The following is a 26265-nucleotide window of genomic DNA, read 5'->3' as shown; positions in this document are numbered from 1 at the left end:
CTGTTCCATGCCAAAAAAGAGAGAAAAACCAATACTTGCTTTTTATACCACTTTATTCCAACCTAGGCACCTCAATATAAAACTAAACACTGGCGAACCGTTTTCCTTACTAATTCTGAATTACTGTAAATATACAAGTTCTGCTAGCAGTTCAACACTTAAATAGATTAAATCATCTCTGACACATGGTAGATTTCATATAATGAAAATACCAAAAACAATTAGTGCAATATACCAAACTGATCCAGATAAAATGAACTTTGGAAAACAAGGCTGCAAGATTGTTACTAACATATTGCAATACTTATGCTACAAATTACTGGTACATTGTTTATCATGGCTCTAGCCATGTAGGAACTGAAGCCCCTTCCACTGAAAGGGGGTGAGAAGGGAAAAATTAGCTGTTTTAGTAACTGTACATTTTGTATACTTTTAAGCAATTCTTAAATATTACAGAAAAGCAGTAAACAGATGGAGACTACAATGCAGTACCCTATTTACAGTACAGCTTGAATTTAAAATAATCAAGTTTGAATGTACATAATTGTTAGTGCATTGACTATATCATGTCCAAAGGGAACAGAAGCCCCTTCCATGCCCCAAACAACTAAACCTATATAATGGCCCGCAGTGATTAAACAGAAATTACAGACACCTGGTTTGTTCCACTTTTGTTGAAGAGCTCACATGTTTGAAGGAAACACTACCCATTAAAATGCATTTATCAGTTTTCATATTCCTAAAACAAGATGGGGTTAACATTTGATTTTTTTACACCCCACTTAAAATAACAGGACTGTCTACAATTTCAATGCCACTAATGCTCATTTCTTACCCTGTCCTGAAGATGTGGAATTGTTTTCTTGTGGCTAATTTTCTAAAATGTGGAATGTACACTTTAAATACGGATACTATGAGAAATTACCAGTTGCCTGTATACCATAGCTAAGCATAAATATCTTTAGAACCTTCTTCTAAAAAAGAATGTTTCTGAAAAGCTCAAATTAAATTTAAAATCTTTTTCATAGGTCTGGCTGGGTAACTGTAGGTTCAGATAGTCGTTTGTCTATATATATCCCCGGTGATGAGAAATGATTACCCCTAACCTTCCAAGGAAACAAGTGTACACACAGCTCTCATTTCCCCCTTCTGCTGCTAAAACATTAGTCAGAGGGTCACATGCATGTTATTAAAAATTAAGTTCAAAACACTTAAAATAATTCTGTATTAGAAACTTGACTCTATTATAAGTCTCTTCTTTTGGAAGTCATACTGAGCTTGTTAAATGCTCCAATTCCACCGTTAATATTTAAGAAGCAGAAGAATATTCCAGCTGGTTCAAACTGGAGGTTTAGTTACTACAACACTGACTCCTGGTTGGCTGCGTGGGTTCAGTAAGGTCTACTCCTCTTCCCCGGGCAGAATTTGCTCCTGGATTCTGTGGTTCATTCTTTGGCAACTTCTTAGCTAAGAGATTAAATTATTAAAATAAACATAATTAGAATATTCATACTAGAATTACTTTCATCTGCTTATTTATAATCTTCCTTTACAGTTAGGTTATCCCAAAATTATTACATAACCACGTCCATTATAAAAAAAAAAAAAGAAAAAGAGAAAGAAAGATACCATTGATTAGATGGTTACCTCTTGTACGCACCCAGACCTAACCCAGGACCAAATCCCCAACCCAGGCATGTGCCTGGGACCTTTTGGTTTGCGGGATGATGCCCTACCAATGGAACCGCACTGGTCAAGGGCACCACATGTTCATTCTTTCTGTTCAAATCTTTACTGGGTATCTATTAAACATCAAAACATCGGTCCCTGGCCTTGGGGAGCTTAGTGAGTTGATGGAAGGGTAAATGGGGACCAGTTGCTGACACAAAACTAAAACTTAACCTGACTAGAGCTATATTAAATTCTTTACATAGATTCACTTAGTAATACCAGAAGAGTTATACTTGATTTCATAATCATTATTTTTAAAAACCCTAATTATTTAATAAATGTGTTGGTAACGGCAGCTCAACTTGTATCATTGCTTTTTGGACTGCCACAAACACTTTTTGGAACAAGTCAGGATATAAACGAATACCATTACCATCACCCCAGCAGAAACTGTTCTCTACTGTGCTACCTAATTATTCTCCAAAATTATGACAGGTCACATCTCTTATTTTCTTTCTGGCTTATAGATTTTGTCCTTCAAATACCAACCACTTTCCTCTTTCGTGGCTGATTAAGAACACTAGGCTGATTCATCAGTAACTCTAACTAGTGAGACTATTCCTCAGGCTCCTTCTCAAAAAAAAGAAAAAAAAACAACAAAAAAAACGATTTCCCAATGTTGAGTCAGATGAGCATGGCCTGCCCCTCAACCAGCATTTAATGGCATTTACTGTAATAAGAGCAGGATAACATGCTGCTCTCTGGGGCATGGCTCCTACTGATCAGATGTCACCTGCTTAGAATCTGAGGATCCTTGATGTGCTGGATTCATTCAATGTTAAACATCTCTAAGAGTACAGATTGTTAAGGGTGGCTAGACACACTGGTCTCTATCACTTTGGGGGCAGACTACATACTATAGTAAGACTCTAACTTAACCTCAGCCTTGGCTCAATTTACACAAAAGTTAAACATGCTCTACTTCAAAATCTGAATGCCTAGTTATGTTCTGGATTTCTATCCTTTATTTGTAGTAACCATCTTTAGAATTCTAGATGCTGGAATGACCAATGATCTGGGAGCCAAGAGCAATGTGGTCTGGGAAGAAAAGCCGTTACCTTGGGCCACTTCTCTAGGAACTGCTCTGGAGATGGTGTTATAAATGGTAATACAATGGTACATTTCCAGTCAACTGTATTCACAAACAAAGCCTTGTAGGATAAACAGTAGACTAGTACTATAAACTTTAATACAGTTAATACCAAGTTAGGTTTAGGACTGAGTGATCATTTCTCACTTTAACATGCTTCTCCAAGGGCTACCTGTAATTAGATATGAGTGAAATCAGGAAGCTGATGGAAATAAACTGCAATGAAGAACTTTTAGCTTCTACCGGTTATTTTTTACTGTGATGATAAACTAAAAACACATTTTGGGGATCTCAAAGGAAGTTGTTTCCTGTCTCATATCTTATTGTTACCAAAGTAAAACTGGTACTGTTTTGTATATGGGTAACTGCAGGTTATCAATTTGTCCCTAAATTGGTAACTGTGAGAAACTAAAAATCCTAGATCGAGTTCATGAAGATGTGCAAGAAAAGAAGCCTTTCAAAACCTTGTACAATTAAAAGCAGACAATAAATTATTGTAGACTCTCCCACGAAGTATTTATTTCTCCCCTTTTTGGAAGCCATCAAAAGTAAAAATGTGAGTGCACTGTGTGATTTATTTGTTATATTCTAATAAAAGAAATGGCATTTCCATTCTCTCAAGGAAAGTAATGTTCTAATTTCAGAAAAATAATTGGAAACTGTAGTATATAGGCTACTTTGACTGGAAAAATAACCATCCTAGCACACCTGAATAAAAAATACAAATTAAATACTACCAGAAAGCTTTAAAGTTCAGCTCAACTTGAAGGACCGATCATGTCGTTCCCTGTAAAACTTTCAGGTGCAGTTCTGGGTGTCACCCATCCCCTCTATAAAAACAGCACTGCCAAACAATGCTTCACAACTGTGCTAGCACTTTTCCCTAATAACTGCAAGCCTGAGTTTCTCAGGAAAATATTTTACACAATAAACAGGCAAGTTTTTTCCCTAAATGAGCCATCATTCAACTCTTTCATCTAATGAAAGATATTATGACAGTACTTGCAGCTTTTAATGAGGTTTCTTTAGCCCCTGAATCAGCTCTAAATTGGTCAATGTGTATGACTTCAATATAAAAAAGTATTCCTTATTTGAGGGCAGGAATGTGGACACCCAGTTAATAATCACTACTGTGTAATAAAAAATGTCATGGTATAAGAAGAGTGCTTGCACATGAATAGCGTGGAGGCAGAAAACTGTGAGAGCCACCTAAGTAGACCCTTCTCATAGAATATGCACCTTGAAACTGATGGAAGGGTCACTAGAAATACTTTTATTTTTGTTATAGACAAAAGGAAACTTCTTTATTACTATTCCAACTTCATTACCTACATTCAACAACTGTGGACTAGGAGTCATCATCAGTTAAAAGAATGTTGAAGGTAAGAGGTCTGCACAGGATCAAGGATCCAATGACCACTGAGCTCACACAAAGCAAAAATGTTTTGCCTTCCCTTTCCCTCTGTGCTTCATGCTTTGAAACTTTCTAATGCAATATTTGCATTAAAATAATTTATACATCTGTATATTTATACATCAATGACCTAAAAAAACTTGAAAAACAAAATTAGTGCTCTGGTTCAGGGCACAAGAGAGATGAAAACTGTTATTGATCAGTAAGAAAAATCTCATTATGCCTACATGCTGCACTGAAAAATATGGCTGAGTATATTACCTTCTATATAAAAAAGTATAACCTAATAGAAAAAAAACACATTTATTAAAATTTCTCAGTGAAATCCTTAGGAAATTCAGCTCGGAATTCAGGCTTCCAACTCAGAAGAAACTAAATTGCAAGTATTATAACCTAATAGGTAATAATCAAATTTAACACAATTACTAACAAAGTAATGAATGCTTAGTCAAATGAATATAAAATAGCTGTAATCATTAAAAAAAATCCAATAATTTTTTAAAAAGTCAAACTAAAAATGCCCTAGTGTATAACTTGTTTTGCCTATATATACAGTTTGGAATAAAAGGTAATCTTACCTATTGCCATGAATATTTCATTTACATTCATTGATGTTTTAGCTGATGTCTCCATGAATAATAAACTGTTGTCATCTGCATAAGACTGTGCTTCCTGTTTACAGAATAAAAATAGTAAGATATATCTTTTATATATACTACACCTGCATTATTTTTGTTATTAAAAGAAGAGGCCTCCTTATTACTATTCCAATTAATGACCTATAACCAATAATCAAGATAAAACAAAGGTCAGAGTATTGTATAATTTTCTTTTTGCCTTACTTCTTACACTATCCCAGCCTGATTAACCTGGTCTCATCTTAAATCTGCTTTCCAGAGAAGAAAAAATTTAAGCTATTCTAAATATAAAAATTTTGATCTCAATGGAAAACTGTATTTACAGTATTTGCAAAGAAGTCAAAGGGAAACCATGGCTTCAATCACTAAATGATACATACTCATATAAATTCTAAATGACTTGTATAAGGAACATTTTAATTTTGAATATGAATCATTCCATTGAAAATCGTGTTACTACTCTAATTTTTGTCATGCTTTACAGTTTATATAGATTACTGCCTTTGATGCGCACAGCTGTTGTTGTGAAGAGCAACTAATTACCTTTCCCATCTGACAAACAATGAGGTATGAGGTTCCTTTGAACTCTGATGTGACAGTGCCACTTTTGACTACAGGTGCTCTATTTACTACTCTATGCTAGGGAGGTAACTGTCTTAGAAACAGTAATAGAAGATACTGTATCTCATATAGTTGTCACCAGCATCAAATGAACTGTGTGTGTTCAACTTTCTACCTAATGGGTGTGACAACCATTTCTTCCCTTTATCTAGCCATCATCAAAAAATAAAAAAATAAAAAAAATCCTATCACTGATACTATACATATAATGGCCACAATCAAATTCCTCTGGTAGAAAAGTTAAAGAACAAAAAACTAGAGATTTTTAAATGTCTAATTAAAGACATTTGCTTTATTTCTTACCTATTGATTTGAGAGAGAAGAAGAGGGGGAGAGAAACATCAACTTGTTGTTCCACTTATTTATGCATTCACTGGTGCCTGGGGATGACCCCATCCAACTAAGCCACTAGGGTGTTTGCTTTATTTTAAATTACTGTACTTATTTTATGCCAGGGAACATTCCTAGTTAGCTATATTAGATAACATGCAAAGTGGGCTTTCAGAACACTTCTGAAGGCCCTTTTAAGAACAACCACATGAGTGTAGGTTTATGTGTACCACAAATGTGTAAGGTATATATGGGTATGCATATGCATGTTGATAAATTTGTTAAATAAACAGAAAAAGGATGAGAAGGAAGGGTAGAAGACATTTGGCTTTTATTTATTTCTGCACTAATTGTAAATAATAGTTTATTTCATAATTATTTAGGTAAACAAAATCTGAATTTTTATATACTACAATTATGTAAAGATACTTAAATATTCAGGTTTATCATGACAAGCATTTTATTACATATAGTACATCACATTTGTTTAATACATTTTATATTCTCTTACTGGCATGGTTTTGAACTAATAACTATAATTCAAGTGTAGATACAGAAAAAAAATTACAATAAATGTGTGCATTCAAATAAAAGTTAAATTCAACATACCTGGAAATCAACAGCTCTTTTATTTGCAAGGTCAGCCTTGTTTCCAGATAAAGCTATTACAATGTTAGGACTGGCTTGCCTCTGAAGTTCTTTAACCCAATTTTTGGCTCTGGCAAAGGATTCCTGGGAAACAAATAAACAGCCATTTTGAGGCACAAATTTAAAAAAATGGCTAGGGAAAGTCTTTGTGAGATAAGGCTTTAAAGACTGTCCAAAGTCACTCTTGAAAAGAAATTCTTAGGATAATGTATTATTAAAGATACTTTCATCTCATTTTTTGTCAAATCAGCTTTTCAAATTCAAAAGCTTTTGGCAGAAAATGTCCTGCTTGCCTATCAAAAAAAAAAAAAAAAGATTTTCAAAGATCTTTTCTCTAATCAAAACTCTGAATATCAAAAATGGATATTCAAACCAGTTTCATTATATCAGCATTTTTACTTACCTCATTTGTGATATCATATACAACTATGGCTGCTTGTGCTCCTCTGTAGTACATTGGTGCTAGGCTATGGTACCGCTCTTGACCAGCTGTATCCCATATTTCAAACTTTACTGTTGTGTCATCAAGACACACAGTTTGGGTTAGAAAAGCAGCTGAAAAGAAAATATGTACAGTAAATTTATCATTTCCCCCCTAATATTTTCATAATACAGAAAATACCTGGAAACCTGATGTATTATTGCATAAACACATTTAACAGTGGCTTTAAATACTCGTAAGATCTGCTTCAAAGATAAATATACATGCTTTTACATTTATTAAGATCATAAATAAATATATATGACCTTTATAATAAAAGTATTTTGAAAGTTTCTCCTACATTCTTAAAAGTTTTTGTAATAAATAAGCTTGATAGTTTCTTAACTTGTCTTTAAAGTAAAATTGTAAAACAATTTAAGAAGTATATTAAAATTCTTGAAAAATGGGGGAAAAATCAGCACACTTATAACTATCACCTACATTGCCAAACTACGCCCCCTTGCTCCATACTCTTGATTTTTACTGTCATACTCTGGGGTTTCGGTCCCAGTCTATTACCACCAAATCAATGTATTTTGTTATTATTCTTTCAAAACACTTACACTTTTAATTTTTCTATTCACAATCTAGACGTAATTTTCTAAATGCAGATTCCATATTAACTCTTTCACTGCCTACTATAGGACTTTTTAGATTTGTACCTTTTCATCTCCTATCAGATTTTAACAATAAGAAAAAACATGATTTTATAATGATATCTTTGCTTTTAAAATTGAGAGGTCGCTGTCAAATTCTGCAAAGTATTACTTTATCACTTTCTGAATTGCTTCATAAGAACAACATGAAGTAAATATTTATCACAAATAATTATCTTGGATCTATGATTAATTAACACGAGGAAAGACACTACAATGGACTCTTATGAAAACATACACAGATTTTTATAAAAGGTAGGTTATAATCAAGTGAATTAACTTTAAAATACCACATTAGAGTAAATGTCTAACTGCAGCTAGCTGCACTAAAGAGAGTTATGAACAAGAGCTACATACAGCCATCTTTAGCAGCACACTGGTCAACAGTAACCATACCTTATAGTTCCTTCCTTCGTTTACTTTGGTAGTTAAACCCTCAGCTCTATCATTCATGTTCAACTAGTATGCTCCTCACTTTTACTTTCAGCTAAAGGTGTGGTCTTCAACTCCTCCCAAATTGGCATAGAATTGTTATTAATTTTACAAACATTATAATTAGAATTGTAGCTTAAGCTACAATTTTCTGTGAATTCTCACAAGAATAGTCATATTTAAAATATATTCGAATTCAAACTTCTTTTCCCCTAAAACATTAGCAGTAATACTCATTTTCTGAAATCCTGTATTTATGCCCTGGCTGGTGAGGCTCAGCGGAATGAGTGGCAGCCTGTGAACCAAAGGGTCGCAGGTTGGATTCCCAGTCAGGGCACATGCCTGGGTTGCAGGCCAGGTCCCCAGTAGGGGGCGTGTGAGAGGCAACCACATACTGATGTCTCCCTCCTTCTCTTTTTCCTTCCCTTCCTCAGTCTCTAATAAATAAATAAAATCTTTAAAAATAAAAAGCAAATAAAATCCTGTATTTATGATAAAAGATATCAAGAAAGTACTATGTTACCTTTTTTTTTCACTTTCATGAATGGTTCTCCCATAGAATCAAAAATATTTTTAAACACTTAAAATATACCCTCCAAGACAACACCTTTTCAATAAAAGGGGGTAAAAGATATGGACTACAAAATGTTTTTCTTAAGTAAATTTTGATGCACACTAATAAAAAATTAGGTTATAATTTGCAATTCAGACCCTGTTTTCTCTTTTCAATAACCACAAAGTACACTGGTAGTAAAACCATTCACCTACACTTTCATAAGTCAACTCTAGGCTCAGGGAAATAACTATTATTTAATGCTGCCTTAAAGCAAACATAATCTGATTCTCAAACCAGTTAAACACATCACAAAAGGCTACCAATCTTTTTTATCGATGCATGTACAAAAGCAAATAAAATATAGGCAAAGAAACAGCAACAAATACAGTAAAAACAAACAAAAACCCCACAACCCATGATCAAATAGAAATTCTTTCAGAAATACAAAGCTATTACACCAGTAGGCTAAAAAAACCCAAAAAAACAACAACAAAAAAACCCAAACTGTAAAACTGTGTATTATTTAAATATATTAAAAAGGGTGTTAGAGTCAACATATGTTCCTAACATACATATAAAACTTTTTCCTTAAAATGTATCAAGTGTCCACTTCATCCTTAAGCCTGAAATCAGCATTGTGATTAATAGCAAAGCTCTTTGGCAGTACCGCTAAATCTGGAAACCAAACAAGAAAGTACATCATCACAATTATTAACATTATCTCGGATATCCATATAATAATAAAAGTAAAAAATATGGGAAAGAGACATTTGGAAGAGACAAGACTGACATGAAAATCCAAAGGCAGCAGATAATAACCAGTTGTTTAAATTGACTAGAACAGATCAAAGTCAACAGTCTTACCATACACTGACAATGACCAGGTTTTCAGTATCATGCTGGGAGAAGAATGGATCTCAATCATATTAACAAAGAATAAGAACAATCAATTAACTCAATTCCTCTTAGAAACCATTCTTCAGCTCACACTATTTAATAGCTCCTACCTCTGTGCTCCCAGACTGCCCTGTGAAACAATGTTTCACACTTTTTATAATATTTTTAAAAAGATTATAGTTATTATCTTTTTCTTTTCTTAAGACTGGAAGTTCCTTGAGAAATTACTATTAGTTATTCTTCTCAACATCTAATATAAATCCCAGTTCATATAAATGTTCAAAATGTTTGCTAAAAGTTGTTCATACAAGGTATGTGGAACTATTTCTGGGCTAGTTCAGTTAAAATTTGCAATAGACAGTTCCCAAATGGGAAAAAAATAGACATCTCAAAAGGCCTATACTCAAGCTACCATATTTTGCCATGCATATAATGCATACCTGTTGGCCCAAATTTTTGAGGAAAACATAAGGGTGCACCTTATATATAGGAGCACATCATACATGTCTGAGTATGGTATTATATACCTCACACAATCTCAAACAAAATACCATCAAACTCTTTTTAACTTGGTTACACTATACTGTTGCTCATGTGGTATGATGGCAGTGTAACTTTGGGAGAGAAAAAGACCAGTGTCAGAGGCCAAGGAAGTAAGATTTAGGATACATCAAAAAATATTACATCAATTAGTCCTGATCTGGTGGCTCAGTTGGTTGGAGCATCAACTGATGCTGGGTTCGATCTGCAGTTGGGGCCAGTATGAAAGAACAGATCCATGTTTCTCTCCTCCCTCCCCCCAACTCCAAAGTCAATAAACAACCTTGGGTGAGGATTTAAAAGAAAAATTAAAATGTTGTAGTGCCACAAGAACATACATTATGGGAATAGAATAACCCAGTATTATAATAAACATATACTGCAAGACCATCATTATTCCCCAAAGTTCACAAGTTTTCAAATATTACTAAAGCATTTAACTTCCCCATAAAATGCAGCGATGTACAGCTGACATCTTCAAATCCTTAGTGCTTCTAAAAATATATTACCAGGCGTTTACAAAGTTATAAAAAAAATAAATTCTGGCACTCAAAATATAACTACATCAATACTGTAGCAACATTAACCAACCACAAACTTACCTGAATCTGCAAAAACACTTTAATATATCCAAAACGTCTATTTTCTGGCTAAGAACCATCACTTTCTTAGACCTCTTCATTTTCTCTTCACTTCCATCACCAGCACTAGCAGTTGGTTTTCTTTTCGGGCCCATATTTCACAAAGAAACAGCTTTTATCACTTCGAGAGTTACTGTGTACGCGACGACAAGTAGAGAAAAACAAAGCTGCGTTGAGATGCGGGTGCTGGCCTGTCTAGTAGGCTCCCTCATTGAGCTACACGATCAGTTCCTACCTGCAAGCCTAGCAGCAAGTACCTAACAGTGCAGTCTCAGCAAAAGTACAAATTACTGAATCACAGACCTTGGGGTCATCTGACAATACCCCAAAGTGTAAATGTTAAATCTCCAAATACCAAAGGCCCAGAATGTGTTAAGACCTTAATAAATAGTAAGCAAGGAGGAGACACTGCAAAAACAGTAGGCAGGGGAAAGTCTATGCAAATCAATAGCATTAGCCAAAGGCCAAGAACTAAGAAAAAAAGTTTAACGACTAACTAAAAACCATGTATTATGACTATGAGGTTTAAGTACACAAAAATTTGAGACTAGATTTGCAAAATATGTATTATACACCCATAGCACAGGACAGAATATATTCAGGAAAGTCTCTACAATGAATGTTAACAGATTAGTTTTAATGTGTGGGAAGCTCATTTAAATCTTACAAAAAATTCAAAAAGCATCAAGGATAAATTTGTAAAGAAAATTCAAAAAAGGAATACACATAGAAAAAAGTATCACTATAATCAACAAAATCATCTTCACAGCAAAAATGTTAAGTTTATCTCCTAACTTACCAAAAAAGTATGGCAAAAACACCCTGCTGGTGATGGTATATAACTGTTTTGGAAATAATCTTGTCAACCAGGCAAAGCCATGTAATGCTGTTACTTATTAATCTATTATATCATGAAATTACCAAAATATGGTATAAAGGGAAGGCAGGGAGAACAATATGTTCTGTACCAAAAAAAAAAAAAAAGGAAACCACCAAAATGTATAAATGAAAAGACACTGGTGGGCATGGTAAGTATTAAGTAGCAATTTAAAAATGTTTATAAAAAAAGACCTATTTAAAGTTTAGCACTCAAATTATAACTACGTCAATACTGTAGCAACATTAACCAACCACAAATGGTTATAAAATGACTTATTGCCATAAAGTAAAAAAATCCATCTATGTAAAAACACGAATGGAAAATTTTGCATAGAAGAGAAAAAAATTAAAATGGTAGTGTCTCCATAGTTGAATCATGACTGTCTTCCCTTATGTAAAACTATCAAAAGTGGTGGATTTGAGGTTCTGTCAAAACTGAAAGTTAAAAATATAAATTACTATAGAGGGGAAGGGCCTTGTTCAAGATCTCAGTATATTAGGACCTTGGGATCATCAAATCCAAGTTTGACATCATTTGGAAGTGATGTGTAAGGAAAGCAAAGGTTTTTAGAGCAAAGTAATTCAGTAAGAGTTTAATGGATCTGGATCAAACTTCATGATGAGTATTGGATCAAGAAGAATTAACACCCTTGACTGGTGTGGCTCAGTGGACTGAGTACTGACCTGTAAACCAAGGGGTTGCTGGTTGGATTCCCAGTCAGGGTACATGTTGGGGTTGTGGACCAAGTCCCCAGTTAGGAGCATACAAGGGGCAACCACGCACTGATGTTTCTCTCCCTCTGTTTCTCCCTCCCTTCCCCTGTATCTAAAAATAAAATAAAATCTTTAAAAAAGAAGAAGAAATAGCAGCAACTGACTAAGCAGCATCAACAACCAGGTTCTGAAGTTATCAGTCAAGTCAGAAGTTGGTTTACTGAGAAAATGAGTATCAGTAACAGTAATCTAAAGAATGACTTTTCTCAGACAGATGAGCACTCATTGCAGATGATAAACTGTACAGAGAAGAATATATGGATGGTCAGGACTGACAAGAGGCAAAATAAAAACTAAGGCCACTTTTATCACCCATTAAAATTGTATGTATATATAGGAGTACCCAGTGAATTATAGCAGCAAAACAAACTAGACCAACCCCACATATCTAACATAGGGAAGAGTTATACTAGAAAGCATATACATGTGACTAAACAGAAAATATTCCAAAAGTCTGACAAAAAGATAAAAATATTTACTATACAATATGTAAAAAGACAGCAATATTCCCAAAAGTAAATCCATCTTATGAGATGATCTAAAACATCTATCATATAGGATTCATTCTTAAACAAAACAAAAACAAAATCACCTGATAAGAGATTGCTACAGAAGGAACTTGCATGACTCAGCAACCCCAAACCCCCAAAAAACCCAATTAAAAAATGGGCAAAAAATTTTAGTAGGCATTTCTCCAAAAAAGATAACACAAATGGTCAACAAGCCCACGAGAAGATGCTTAACGTTACTAATCATTAGGAAAATGCAAATCAATACCACAAAGACATCCATCAGGACAATCATTAGCAAAACAATAAAAAACTGGCAAAAAAAAAAAAAAAAAAAGCCAGAAATTGAACCCTAGTGCATTACTGGCAGGAATGTAAAATGGTGCAGTTGCTGTGAAAAGTGGTATAAATTCTTCAAAAACATTAAACGTATGATCCAGCTATTCCACTGCTGGGTGGATATCCCAAAAGATATGAACACAGGAACCCGAATAGATATTTGTACACCAATGTTCATAGTGGCATCATTCACAATAACCAAAAAGTGGAAGAAAACCAGTAGTCCAACAAAGGATGAACAGATAAGCAAAATGTGGTTCATACATATATTATTATTCTGCCCTTAAAACGTAGGAAATTCTGACAGGTTACAATATGAACCTTGATGACACGAGGTTAATCGAAATAGGCCAGCCACAGGACAAATATGATATATCATATTTGATGTTTCTCTTATATGAGGCTCCTAGAGCCAAATTCATGGACACAAGTAGAATGGTATTTGTCGTGGGCAGACGCAGGGGACAATAGGAGTTATTGTTTGGGTAGAGTTTCAGTTGGGAAAGATGAAAAAGTTTTGAAGATGAACAGTAGTGATGGTTTACAATGTGAATGTATTTAATGCCACAGAGCTGTAAACTGAAAAATGGCTGAAACCGTAAATTTTGTATTATGCATATTTTACCACAACAAAAATCACTGAGCAACATCTAAAGGTAATTGTTCCCAAATGAAATGCAATCTTGGGAATTATTAACGATACACAGGAAAGAGTCTGCATAAAGCCAAGTAAAATGAGGTGAAGATTAAGAATAACTTCTTTAACAATGTATGACTAATTCATGTAACTTTTTGAGAAATATTCTAAGAGTAAGAGAATTCAGTGTGTGTGTGTGTGTGTTTACTATCACAACTTGACAGTTACTCTAAAAGTATACATAACTCTCCTAAAGGAATTCACTAACCAGGAAATAAACCGGTTATATATCACCAACTGAACGTTGTCATGATAGTTTTCTGATACTACATTAATGCAGGACCAAAACAGAATACTAGAGATCAAAAACACTGATAGAAATGAAGAATACCTTTGAAAGGCTCATTAGAAGACTATGCACAGCTAAGGAGAGACTCTCAGGCCTTAACACTTCTATCACTGAAAATATAAAGAGAACAAAGACTGAAAAATAAGAACAGAATATCCCAGGAAAAACTATAGATCCAAGGAAGCTCAGAGAACACCAAGAAAGATAAAATACTGAAATACCTACACTTAAGAATATCATTTTCAAACTACAGAAAATCAAAGATAATGTGCATGAATAGTGTCCAGGCTATTTTGCAAAGGAAGCTTTCTTCCTTCTCCTTAGTGATACCCTTTCTCCTTTTGGGTTAAGAACCTAGCACTTAATGCTTCCCAGACCTCAAGGGAATCTCCCACGCCTTTAAAATATTACCAGCCTTGAAAGTGACTCTTTAAAGCTTAGCAATAAGCCTACTGAGTTCTAATATCTGAGAATTTTACAACACAGAAATGAAAAAGGGCAAATTAAAGAAGGGAGAAGAGATGGGAAGCCTCTAACCCCAGAGTAATAGCAATTCCAGGAAACCTGTAGTCTCAAAATAGAATTATCTATGTCAAGCAATGACCCCCCAAATTGGGAACACCTCCATTGGAAGAAAAAAGTGATAAAGACTGAAATCCTTTTGATCCCACAATAATTAGGTAAAATTCTGGTTTGGTACCACATCTAAAAGTTGATCTTACAGGAACAAGTCCAAAGGGGGAAAAAATCCCACTATTATACATGATTACCTGAAAGAGCAAACAAAAAATATAAACACTAACTGTCCAACAATAAGTGTATGATTAAAAAATAAAGATTATCAGTTAATAAATATGAATATAATCCAGAGATATTGAGAAATAAAATGGAATGCAATATTACTATTATTAATGAACCTACACAAAATATCATAAAGCCATAAACAGTTCAGAGAAAGGAAATACAATGGGCTCTAAAATGTCAAGATGCCTGACCTCACTATGGGAAAAGTGAACATAAAAATGCCGAGATCAATGCATATAAGAATAGCAAAGATTTACAACTACAATATTTATCTCCAGTTAGTAAAATATGCATTCTGAGCTTTGCTGATTGGTGGGCAGTCTGGAAAAATTTATCAGATTTACAAATGTATAACCTTTGACAGCAATCAACTTATAGAAATTTATACTACAGAATTACTTAAAATATGTGAGAAATAACTAAGAATTAAGTTATTCACTGCAGCACTGTTAAGAGACTATATATATATATATACACACACATACATACATATATATAAAACAATGTGCATATCCAAAACTAGAAAACTGAATTAAATATATATTGATAAGATCCATGCAATGGAATACTAGTACAGTCAAGAAAAATGAGGATGCTCCCCATAAAGTGACATGGGGAGAAGTTTGGCAGACTGTATTCCTAACAACATTGTATTTCCAATCTTGCTGTATGGCTGCAACAAGATTTCTCGTAACACATTCTTCTTATGACACTGAAACTACTTTCTTGAACCTGTTCGAGTTTGTGGCTAGAACATAACTGATGCCATCTATGTGACTTTTGGGGCCAGTTCATAAAAGACTATCCAGCTTTTACCTGGTACTTTTGGGACACTCATTCTTGAATACAGACAGCATACTATGAAGAAACCCAAGCCAGGTGGTGAGGTCACCTGCAGGTGTTCTGGCTGTCAGCCAGTGGAGGCCCCAACCAACTGCCAGCATTAGCTGCCAGATATGTTGAGATGAATCTAGGCCCAGCACTGACTGTAACCCATGAGAGGTCTGAAAACCATTTCCTAAGTCCATTCAACTCCCTGTACATACTCAAATAAAAGAAGCAGTTCAAGGCAGTTGAATGACGACATCTACAAAAACAGAGGTAGTTTACTATAGCTGGAGCTAACTAGCAAAATCACTCTACCAAACAGCTTGAAACATGTAAGCACCACCAGAGAGCATCAATGAATTAAGTGAGACAGGACTAAAACTGATCCCAAAATGTGAAATAAATTTTAAGAGCAAAAAAAGGTAAAATTGTATTGATTATATTGTTTAATATGGAGGAGAGAGTACATACTCTAAACGAAAGTTGGCTCTAGAAAAATCCTTATCTAGCTTAATCTGCTTATCTTAAAAATGTGTAAAAAGGGTTGTTTATAAAAGGATGTCAGAACTAGAACCAAGCTTATTGTCTCCTAATTCACAGCAATGTTTAACTAGCCACATACAATCACATTTTAATCTAGAATACTGGAGAACTGATATTAAGATTATTGAAAGATTATTTTTAGATGGTAATTAGTACAAATCTCTACCAACTTCTGAGTAATATAATGTATCTCAAATTCAGAATTATGTACTTTCTAAAAGGAAATATGCATAAAGATAATATCCTTTCACTTGAAACAAAAAGATTAACTTCTACAAGTTCTAACTCTTCTGTATCAGACAATGAATGTTTTAAAAACCATTTTTCTCACGAATCAAAAACATACACTGGTGGTGGTTGTCTGTACGTCCTGTCCTTCCTCAAAAGTAATTTTAATCGAAAACAACACACAGATATAAAAAGACAAAGGCAAGTAAGTAAATGCAAAGATTTTAAGTATACAAACAAGTGTTTTCGAAGGTTAGTAAGTGAAGGGCAATAGTACAAAATTTACTACAGGAAAAACACGAGTTATTTAAATTTTCTGGCTGGTTTTTACTTCTGTTTAGAAAGCAACTTTGATATCTGCATACATGTAGTATTCTATTTAACTGTGTGATTTCTCCCTCTGAAAAAACTTCCACAAATAACTTAGTTGATGTGGGTGACATACACTTAACATAATATATATGATTAACCACTTTGGTGAAACCAATAAAGGGGGAGAAAATTAGTAAGAATTTAGCATACAGAATTTTAAGAAACTTAATTGTAAATGCACATGTTACATACTTGAATGAATCTGCAAAAACCTCATTTTAGGAAAGCTCAAATTTAGGAACTACTTGCTTATAGTTTTTAAAATCTTATTTGTTCCTATAATTCTTTTAATTAATTTATTTTTAGGAAGAGGAAAGAGAGGGAGACAGAGGGAGAGAAGCATCAACGTGCAGTTGCCTCTCACATAGCTGGCCTGCAAGCCAGACGTGTGTCCTGACTGGGAATTAAGCTGGTGACCCTTTGTTTTGCAGGCCAGAGCTCAATCCACTGAGCCAAACCAGCCAGAACTGTTCTTTAATTCTTGATGAGAAACTTCACCTTGTAAGAGAGTAAAATCTAAACATTCTTGCACACTGTCAAATGCTAAACCAAATGCTATGCACAAGGGAGAAGAGCCATGATTCCAAAATAATGCCATGTCATGAACAATGTAACAAAAACATCATCAGTAATTAACAATGATTCAGGAATAAATAATGGTGGTCACAGTAGTATTAATAAGCATTTTACTCTGTGCTTGGGCACAGTGCTAACTAACATTTATATGCGCTTTCATTTAATCTTTGCAAAAAGATCTTTCAAGTTCGGTACTATTATTTCCATTTCATAAAGAGAAATACAAAGCTGGGTATGACTTGCCTAAGATTGCTGTTAAGAACTAGGGCTAGAATTTAAAATCAAACCACATGGCCCTGACTGGTGTGGCTGAGTTGATTGAGTGCCAGCCTGTGAACCTAAAGATCATTCCTAGTTAGAGCACATACCTGGCTTGCAGGCCGGTTCCCCCTTTGGGGGCATGCAAGACACAACCTTCTCTCTCACACTAACATTTCTCTCCCTCCCCTTCTCCTCTCTCTAAAAAATAAGTAAATAAAATCTTTAAAAATTTTTTAAACAAAAAATAAAATCAAACCATAAGGATGCAAGATCCTTTACTTTTTTAACTATAATAATTTACTCTTGAGAAAGTCCTAATAATAAAATGATTAAGAGTGCATTAATAACTTTGGAATCAACCTTGTTTCTCTTAATTTAAAAAATTTTTCCCATCAGGTGTTTTTGTGTATAAACAGAAAAACAAGTCCTAGTAGCTCCTCAGAGTATCTAATGATGGATGTTAAATGTAGAAGTATAATGAATTTTGTTCTTCCAGTAAAAACCCTGAAATAATACTTTAGGCACTCTACTTAAGAGCTAATAATTGCTGAAAGTAACTTTAAAGAGGTACATATTTCTTTTAATTTAGTGCATAATCAGTCCTTGATTACTTGTGGCAACAATGGGGAGTAGCACGGGTACCAATGACCGAAAACTACGGATACTCAATCTCCTTTATGGTAGTGACAAGGGAGAGTCACTATGAGAGTCCTTGATGGGGTAGAGAAGGGACCATACTTTATTAAAGAGACCTAGCAAGTCACCAGATCCATAGAAAGGGGTTTCCATGCAAAGAGATACAGGTAATATGCAGTAAAACCAGAACAAAATTCTCAAACTGAAGTATCTGAATGACCAGTATTTTTTTTTTAAGTCTTACAACAACAGTTAAAAAAAAAAGCAATGACTCCATTTGTGGGAGAACAACTTTAGTATAAATGTAATACTGACTACTCAGAACACAGAAAGAAGTGGTTCTCAAACTTTAACATGCAGCAGAATCACCTGGAAGGTGTTTTAAAACTTCAAATTACTGGCCTCACCCCAGTGTTTTGGTTCAACATGAGAGTTTGCATTTTTAACAAGTTCTCAGGTAATGCAAATGGTTCTGGAACAGGTAACAAATACTCTTTTGAAAACGAACTAAACTAAAGCTCAAAAATTATAGTACCAGAAAAAGGAATGTTTGTCAATATTCTCATGTACAGTTCCATAACCTAAACTTTTATAGTATGTAAAACATTTTTTGGATGATTAATGCATATACAATTAAATTATGGTATCAAACCATCTCTCAAAAGCAAAAAAAGAGTTGGATGACTGTATGCTGTTTCATTATATATTTTAACCTTGTTCTGCCTCATCTGAGATCCATTTTTAAATAAATGTCATGCAAATGCATTTGTAAAAAAAAAATTAGTTTTTTTTTTTTAACAAGAGGAACTCATTAGAAATCTTTGAAATCTTCAGGTATTAAAGTATAAAGTGAAAGCTGGCAGGCCTATCATCTAGAAAGTGTTTACTGCAGGGCTACTGAGCCTCCAGATGAGGCAGCAAGAAAAAACCCTCTGCGCCTAATTCTCCTTGCTAAACTTCTGTTTAGACAACCAAAAGGAACATATATGTCACGCAGACTCTAAACCTCTACAAACTAGACTTCCCCAAAGTGCTAAACCCAATACCTACCTAGCTAATCTCACTATGAGTGCTATAGACTCAAGGGGCAGGGGTGTGGGCTGTGGTGAGTCAACATGGATTTTTAAATCAAGTTATCATATTTAGAAGAGCCAGACAAACCAAGGAAGAAACTTCACTATTCTTGATGAGTATGAGGTTCTAGAATACACAAGAGTGCAGCATATGATTTCTACCTTAAAATACAGAGATAAAAACTTTAAGTTCAGGTCACAACTAATGTAACTAGGTAAAAACAAGTAAAAAAATAAAGAACACAAGAAATGCAAAATATATGGGCAGGTTCACATGCTAGATAACTGTTCCCACACATCAGCCAAAACTAGAATATATATTACTTATAAGTTAAGGACCTTCATGGTGTTTATTAAATAGTTCACACCTTGAAATCTTTGAATGCTTAGAATCTACTATAGTCCCTAGAGTTAAAGAGCTGTTAGCAAAGAGCATGAAACAGTGCTCACTATATAAACATATCAAAACAACATGTCTTAATACCGTACACTTACAGAATGCCAAATGTCAATATCTCAAAAAAAAAACCAACAAAAAACCCCCCTCAAAAACAAAAAGAACAGTGTTCACAGCTATAATGATACTGTCATACCGCCTGAAAATATTAACATCTGGTCGACACAGTGGAATAGTGTACAATAGTCTAGTCAGTAACATAGAAATCTGAATGTAATTTCTTCCTAAGTTGATTTGGAAAGACTGATTTGATCTGTATGGGTAGAAAATATTAAGGAAGCTTTATGCACAGGAATAAACAAAAAAAGTCCTTTTGAAAAATTCATTAACAAAAATGCAGACAATCTAATTGGTATATTCTAATCTAACACATACACATACACTAGAGAATAACTGTACTTATGATGGACTCATATAGGATTAAATCTTACTTTTAAACATTCTGGAGATGTCATTACAAAAAAATACATTTAAAAGATGCTCGGAGTATCCAAGATAAAAACAAAACTTCTACTCTGAGGCTCTTCAGGCTCCAACAAACTTTTTCAGGAATTAAGTTCTTTACTACAGTACTTCAGTGTTTTTATTATTTTAGTATGTGCACTGTGGAAGTGGGGGAGGGTAGCATACCATAAGTTCCAAACCTATGTGGTCTAGGTATTTAGCTTAGAATACGTATGTACTTTGGAAAATGGTACCACTGACAATCACTTGCCAAAAAAACAGTTAAAATAACAGTCTTTAAAACTCTTCCTATTATGTGGGCTAGTTAGCTGTATTCACAAAGAATGTGTAATATATTGCTCATTAAATTTTTAATAAGTACTAGGATTTTCTGATTCCAATTAAAAGCTCCATGATATGGACTACATTTTTGATGCTCACCCATTATAAAAACATGTAACACTAAAATGATATAACACTGTAACAGTCATACAAACATAAGTTGACAAATACTATTATACTGCTGAGTCTATTACAGTGAGAATACTATTTATCTAGTCTATTTCCTGTAGGTAGGGAAAAGCCAGGATATAGTAGAGTTTTGTAATTTATTGTACTGGGAGGGTCTGAGACTATGAATAAAATTCTCAAGAGTACTTTCCTGAGAACATACACAAAACGCACAGCATAAAATCATGCTTCTGCAAGATGGATTCTAAGAAGTTGCTACATGCCAGTGGGCATATATCTTACACAGTTCAAAAATTTGACTTTATTATGAATCTCAACACTGTGTGATTCCTCTGATTTTGCCCCACCACTTCACATATAATAGTTATGATTTCTTTGATTAAATACAATTATCTAATTTCCTTTCTTCTAACTATATTGAACTGTTCGTTGCCTCCTCTTTGTCCTACATATTACCTTCCCTGCACCATGCTCATACCACGACGACTGTATGCAGGACCTATACCACTCCCCTGCCCCCGCCTTTTTCGCCTTTCTCTTCAGGTCCCACTTCCTTTCATGTCTCTCACCAATAATCACTCTTTTTCTCTTCTGTCACCCTAGGAGCGTTTTAAAACAAGTTTAATAAAATTTAATATATCTTTACAAATAGTCCAGCAATATTTAGAATTAAAACTTTAAGGTTAATTCTTTTACTATTCTAAAGCCAGTATAATTCAGCACACACCTGTAGTAATTTGAAGAAGCTTCTAATAATTATCAAAAATAGATAGCAGATAAAATCTTATTACTTAGGACATTAAATCTACTCATACTTATATCTGTATTTTAGTTCTCATACAACCACATAAGAATAACCAGAAAATCAAAATGTAGAAAGATGTTAGTAAGAATCAAGGTAAGTTTTAAAGCGTGATGTATGCTGAACAGTTCTTTTCTTCGCTGAGTTACCTATTTAGGTTTTCATCATCATACCTGGAACTGCAAAATCTTTTCTGCCAATGTATGATTCAATTAAATGAAGAAGGGGAAAAAAAGAAAATCTCACCCCCAATGGTACTCTCTTGAAATTCATGAAATTGGCCTTTCACAAAACGAAGCACTAGGCTTGATTTGCCAACAGCAGACTCTCCCAGAAGTACTAGTTTGAACTGGCATATTTTATTTCCAGTATTTGGCCCGTTGGGTCTTGTTGCTCCTCGATTAGCCATGTCCAATTTTTAAAGAAGTCCCTAATTTCAGTCTCTGAAATGAACTTCCAGGATGCAAGGTGTCAATTTTTCTTTCTAGAGGCAAAGAAACCTATAAAGAAACAAACAGAAATTAAATATGCAAGTCAGTAAAACAGAATAAATACATTAATTAATTCAGTAAATTTTGCTTATAACATATTATTATATGACAATTATAACCTCTACTGGGCATTGAGTACTATTTAGTTTAATTCATTAAATCCTTTGTTATAAAATAATGTTAAAGGCGTTAAGATTTGAGCCTAAAATCATGCTGCTAAGTTTCAGAACTCTAAAAAAAAAATTTAAGCTGTACTTTACTAAAAACTCAAACTACGAGCCCGGGCTGGTGTACAGTGGATTGAGCACTGGCTGTGAACCAAAGTATCGCTGGCTGATTCCTAGACAGGGTACACGCCTAGGTTGTGGGCATGAGAGGCAACCATACTCTGATGTTTCTCTCCCTCTTTCTCCTTCCCTTCCCCTCTCCCTAAAAACAAATAAATAAAATCTTAAAAAACATAAACCCCCTTCAACTTTGTGCCAGGTAGTTAACATAGTCAGTCACTCAACAATCTTATAAAGTTAGACTATTATACCCTAAAAAATGAGGAAACAGGCACAGAGAGGTTAAGTAACTTGATTGAGGTCACACAGTTACTATGACAGGGCTGCAACAAAGTCTCAATCCCAGGTAACCTTAGAAGTGACTCAAGAGTTTCAGGTTCTGGAACCACAGTACCTTGGTTAAAAAAGTTTTAATAAATTAAAAGCTCTTAGAATGTAAGAGCTCAATAAATGTTGCTATTATATAAATGTCTCTGTTAAATTATACATGTTTTTTGTTTAATTAATGGTGATTTTGGAGCAACAATTCTTTTAAATTTTAATTTTCAACTATAATTGAAATTTAATATTATTTTAGTTTCAGGTATACAGCATAGAGATTAGGCATGTATATAACTTATGAAGTGTACCCCTTCCTCCTAACTCTAGCGTACACAGTTACTACAATATTACTGACTATATCCCCTATGTTGTACTTATATACCTATGACTATTTTCCACCACCAATCTGTACTTCTTCATTTCTTGATCAACAAATATATTTGGCTCCCAGGTTTGTGTGTCCAATGGCTGAGAGACTTAGAACTGTTTCTCCACGTGCTCAAGTACACATACATGGAAGTGTTAACTGTGGTTCTCTATATGGTGAGCTTATTAGTATCTTATTTATACTTCCTGTAGTTTGGAGCCTAACAATTAAACATCATTATTTTCTACTTAGTAATTTAGAAAAAACTAGCCTGAATAGCAACTTCTGTCTCCTTTTATTATTCTAATTTTCAATCTTAAAGGAATTAACAAACATTTAAAGAGCTCCAATCTGGTCACAAATCAATCCTAAAGTTTCCTTTTCTCCCACCTTTAATAAAAAATCTGACAGGTCCTTACTAATACTATTAAGTCTGATAGCTCTGTCCCTGGAATCACTGTTATATTTCATTTAGGTACCTCCTAAGATATTTGCCTTCCCCATGAAATGAGTTTACATAAGAATGCCTCAACAATGAATTCATTAATAAACACATCTGAGAGAGATGTGTTTCATATGAGATGAGTAAAACCATCTCTGCCTTATCTGAACAGTAGCTTGCAAGTCCTTTATTATTAACACACAATGAAATATGTCTGAACTGCTTCCAAATAATGGGGATGTAAACAAAGAAAGACTGGTCATAAGAGTACCAAAGGCAAGTGATGGGTTCTCTTGTACTATTCTCCTTACTTCTGTGAATTTAAAATTTTGTCCGAAATAATTCTGCCCTGACCCTTCCACCACCCTAAATTTGTACCAGATTTGGAATCTAACCTGGCTAGCTATACCAATTTCTGCCAGAGCAAGTTCTTTCATTTCCAAGTCTCTAATTTTGGAATACCTAACTTACATAGCTGTTTTGACAATTAAATGAGAGACTATAATGTTAAAAAAATCTCCAATATAGTGGCACAGAGTAGGGACTGGAAAACTGGTAGAGGCCCTTTGATGAGGTAATGGCCATGTATCAAACAGTCTATCATGTTGCCCTGGCCGGGTAGCACAGCAGGTTAGAGTATTGTCCTGATTCACAAGTTTTGGGTATCAGCCCTGGTCAGGGCACATACAAGAATCATCCCATCGAATGAGCCCTGGACCCTGTGGTTCAGTGAATTGAGTGCTGACCTGTGAACCCAAGGGTCACAGGTTCCATTCTCAGTAGGGGTGCATGCATGGGTTGCAGGCCAGGTCCTGGGGGGTGCAAAACACAAGCACACACCGATGTTTCTCCCTCCCTTCCCTTCTAAACTAAATAAAATCTTAAAAAAAAAAATCTCGACCAATGAATGCATAAATAAGTGAAACAAATTGATGTTTCTCTCTCTCAAATCAATAAATACAAATTAAAAAAAGATATCATATAGACTGAAAATGCACCAACACTCCTTCAGTTATTATATACAATAGCAATTGAAATACTTCACAGTTGTCTAATTACCTTACAGAACAGCAAATTAAATTACTCATCAAGGAAAATATGCTGCATTGTACTTCCAAAACATCAGGAAAAACATCGCATTCCCATTTTTAAAAAATTATGATTTAGCTTTGCCTTCGATTGGGTTGTGGTTCCCCAGAGGCTTTCAATCAGAAAATAACTAAGTTTACTTATATACAGTTAGCTTAACATTAAGGTGAAATATTATGTGCATTTACTTTTATTAACTACTGAAACTCTTGTAAAACAAAGATTTGGCATAAAATGCATTTTAATGTCTTGAAAATAACTGCTATTCTATAGTTAATAAAAGCTTTTAATAAGAGCAGCTAATATTTACTGGGCCTTATATTGTGCCAAGTACTATTCTATGTCTTTTGCTTACAGCAACTCTGAGCTGTAATAGGGGCAATAATATTAAAGTTTTGGAGCTGTCCCTTATTATCACAGCGTTGTGCCTGTTTCTTTTCCTACTAGTTTTGTGAAAGGCAACTGATCCAACATTTTGATTCCATTAAACAAAAGACAAAAACCAAATATGTGAATTACGACGTTCAGAGCTTCAAGTCAGTGTCTGGGAGGTAACCGGCTTCCAGCAGAACAGCAGAGCAGGTTTAATGGTCTCTACCCAGTGAGCGTGTTCGGCGGCCTAGCTGTCTCGAGTTCTGTAAGGCTGAGACTGACCACCCTCCTTAGATGAGACAAGAATCTCCAAAGAGCCTATCTAGACGAGCCTTCTCCTCCCTCCATTACCCGGTCTCTGGAAGTCGAGGGTAGGCGGAGCTCCCCAAACTCACACCTGCTGTAGGCCCCGGTTCCTTCCCGGAGACTACCTGAGTGACTGGTACCGAACTCCGACCGCCGGAACAAGCCGGGCCGGCCAGGCCCCTGGGCCATCTTTCCGGCCCTTTTCCCTCGAATCGGGCCTGCCCGGACCTACCTCCCCCTAAGACTGCCAAGGCAGGGGGCCGGCGAAACCGCGGCCTCCCGTACGCTTTCACGGCGCCATCTTGAGAAGGGAAGAGAGGGACACCCGTCGCTCCCTTACCCAGCCCCCAAATCCTAGTCCCCCGTAGCCTCTTGAAGGGTGAGCCACTGGGGCGGGCAGGAGGCTCGTCTCGCCGGGGTCAACAACTCTCTGCTCCAAGGCACTGGTGCGCCAGAGGTAGAAGGGGTGGGGACTGAGTGCTGGCAGGGCCACCGACAGCCTGGGGACAGCGGATAACCAGGGGTCCCAGCTCGTCCCGGGCACGGGGAGGGGTGGTTTGATTACCTTAGACCGCAGCACGCAGAGCCGCAGGGCTGAAGGTTCCGGGCAGCAGGTCCCAGGCCTAGTCCGAGAAAAGGCTGTAGCTTTGGCGGCGGGGCGTCTCCTCCTCGCGCCGCTCCCCTCAGACTGGACGGTGTGGGGCTAGTTCCGTGGTGCCGCCCCCGTCGGGCTGGGTCTCCGCCTCTCTCCGCTCCGCCTTCCTTTTTTCTTTCTCCTCCTCTGCCGCCGCCGCCGCCGGCGCTAGAGCTCCCACTAATTCTTCCTCCGCCTCCTCCACTGCCTCCTCCCCTCAGGCCAGCCCCGGGATCCTTCGCGAACCAAAACACAAACACTCCTGTCCCTGCGAGGGAGCCACTTCCGCCGCCGGGAGC

The 26265-nt window shown here is 35.5% G+C and overlaps 1 protein-coding gene across 2 annotated transcripts; it reads right to left on the bottom strand.

Annotated features, from left to right (window-relative positions):
- Positions 1 to 35: 35 nt before the first annotated feature.
- On the bottom strand, positions 36 to 26265 carry RAB5A (RAB5A, member RAS oncogene family). 2 transcript variants are annotated; one of them, XM_037143978.2, is made up of 6 exons: positions 25898 to 26265; positions 21904 to 22157; positions 6876 to 7027; positions 6434 to 6556; positions 4814 to 4907; positions 36 to 1467 (listed from the first exon to the last, which is right to left on the bottom strand). In XM_037143978.2, the coding sequence occupies exons 2-6, from the start codon at positions 22064 to 22066 to the stop codon at positions 1352 to 1354; spliced, it is 648 nt and encodes a 215-aa protein (XP_036999873.2). In that variant the 5' UTR covers positions 22067 to 22157; positions 25898 to 26265; the 3' UTR covers positions 36 to 1351. The 2 variants fall into 2 exon arrangements, with proteins under 2 accessions (XP_036999873.2, XP_053525292.1); XM_053669317.1 differs by lacking the exon at positions 25898 to 26265 and adding an exon at positions 25565 to 25583.

Source organism: Artibeus jamaicensis, unplaced genomic scaffold, assembly GCF_021234435.1.
Source record: "Artibeus jamaicensis isolate MK-2021 breed Jamaican fruit bat unplaced genomic scaffold, CSHL_Jam_final contig_519, whole genome shotgun sequence".
Taxonomy (NCBI): domain Eukaryota; kingdom Metazoa; phylum Chordata; class Mammalia; order Chiroptera; family Phyllostomidae; genus Artibeus; species Artibeus jamaicensis.
This window is presented reverse-complemented; position numbering and strand designations above follow the sequence as displayed.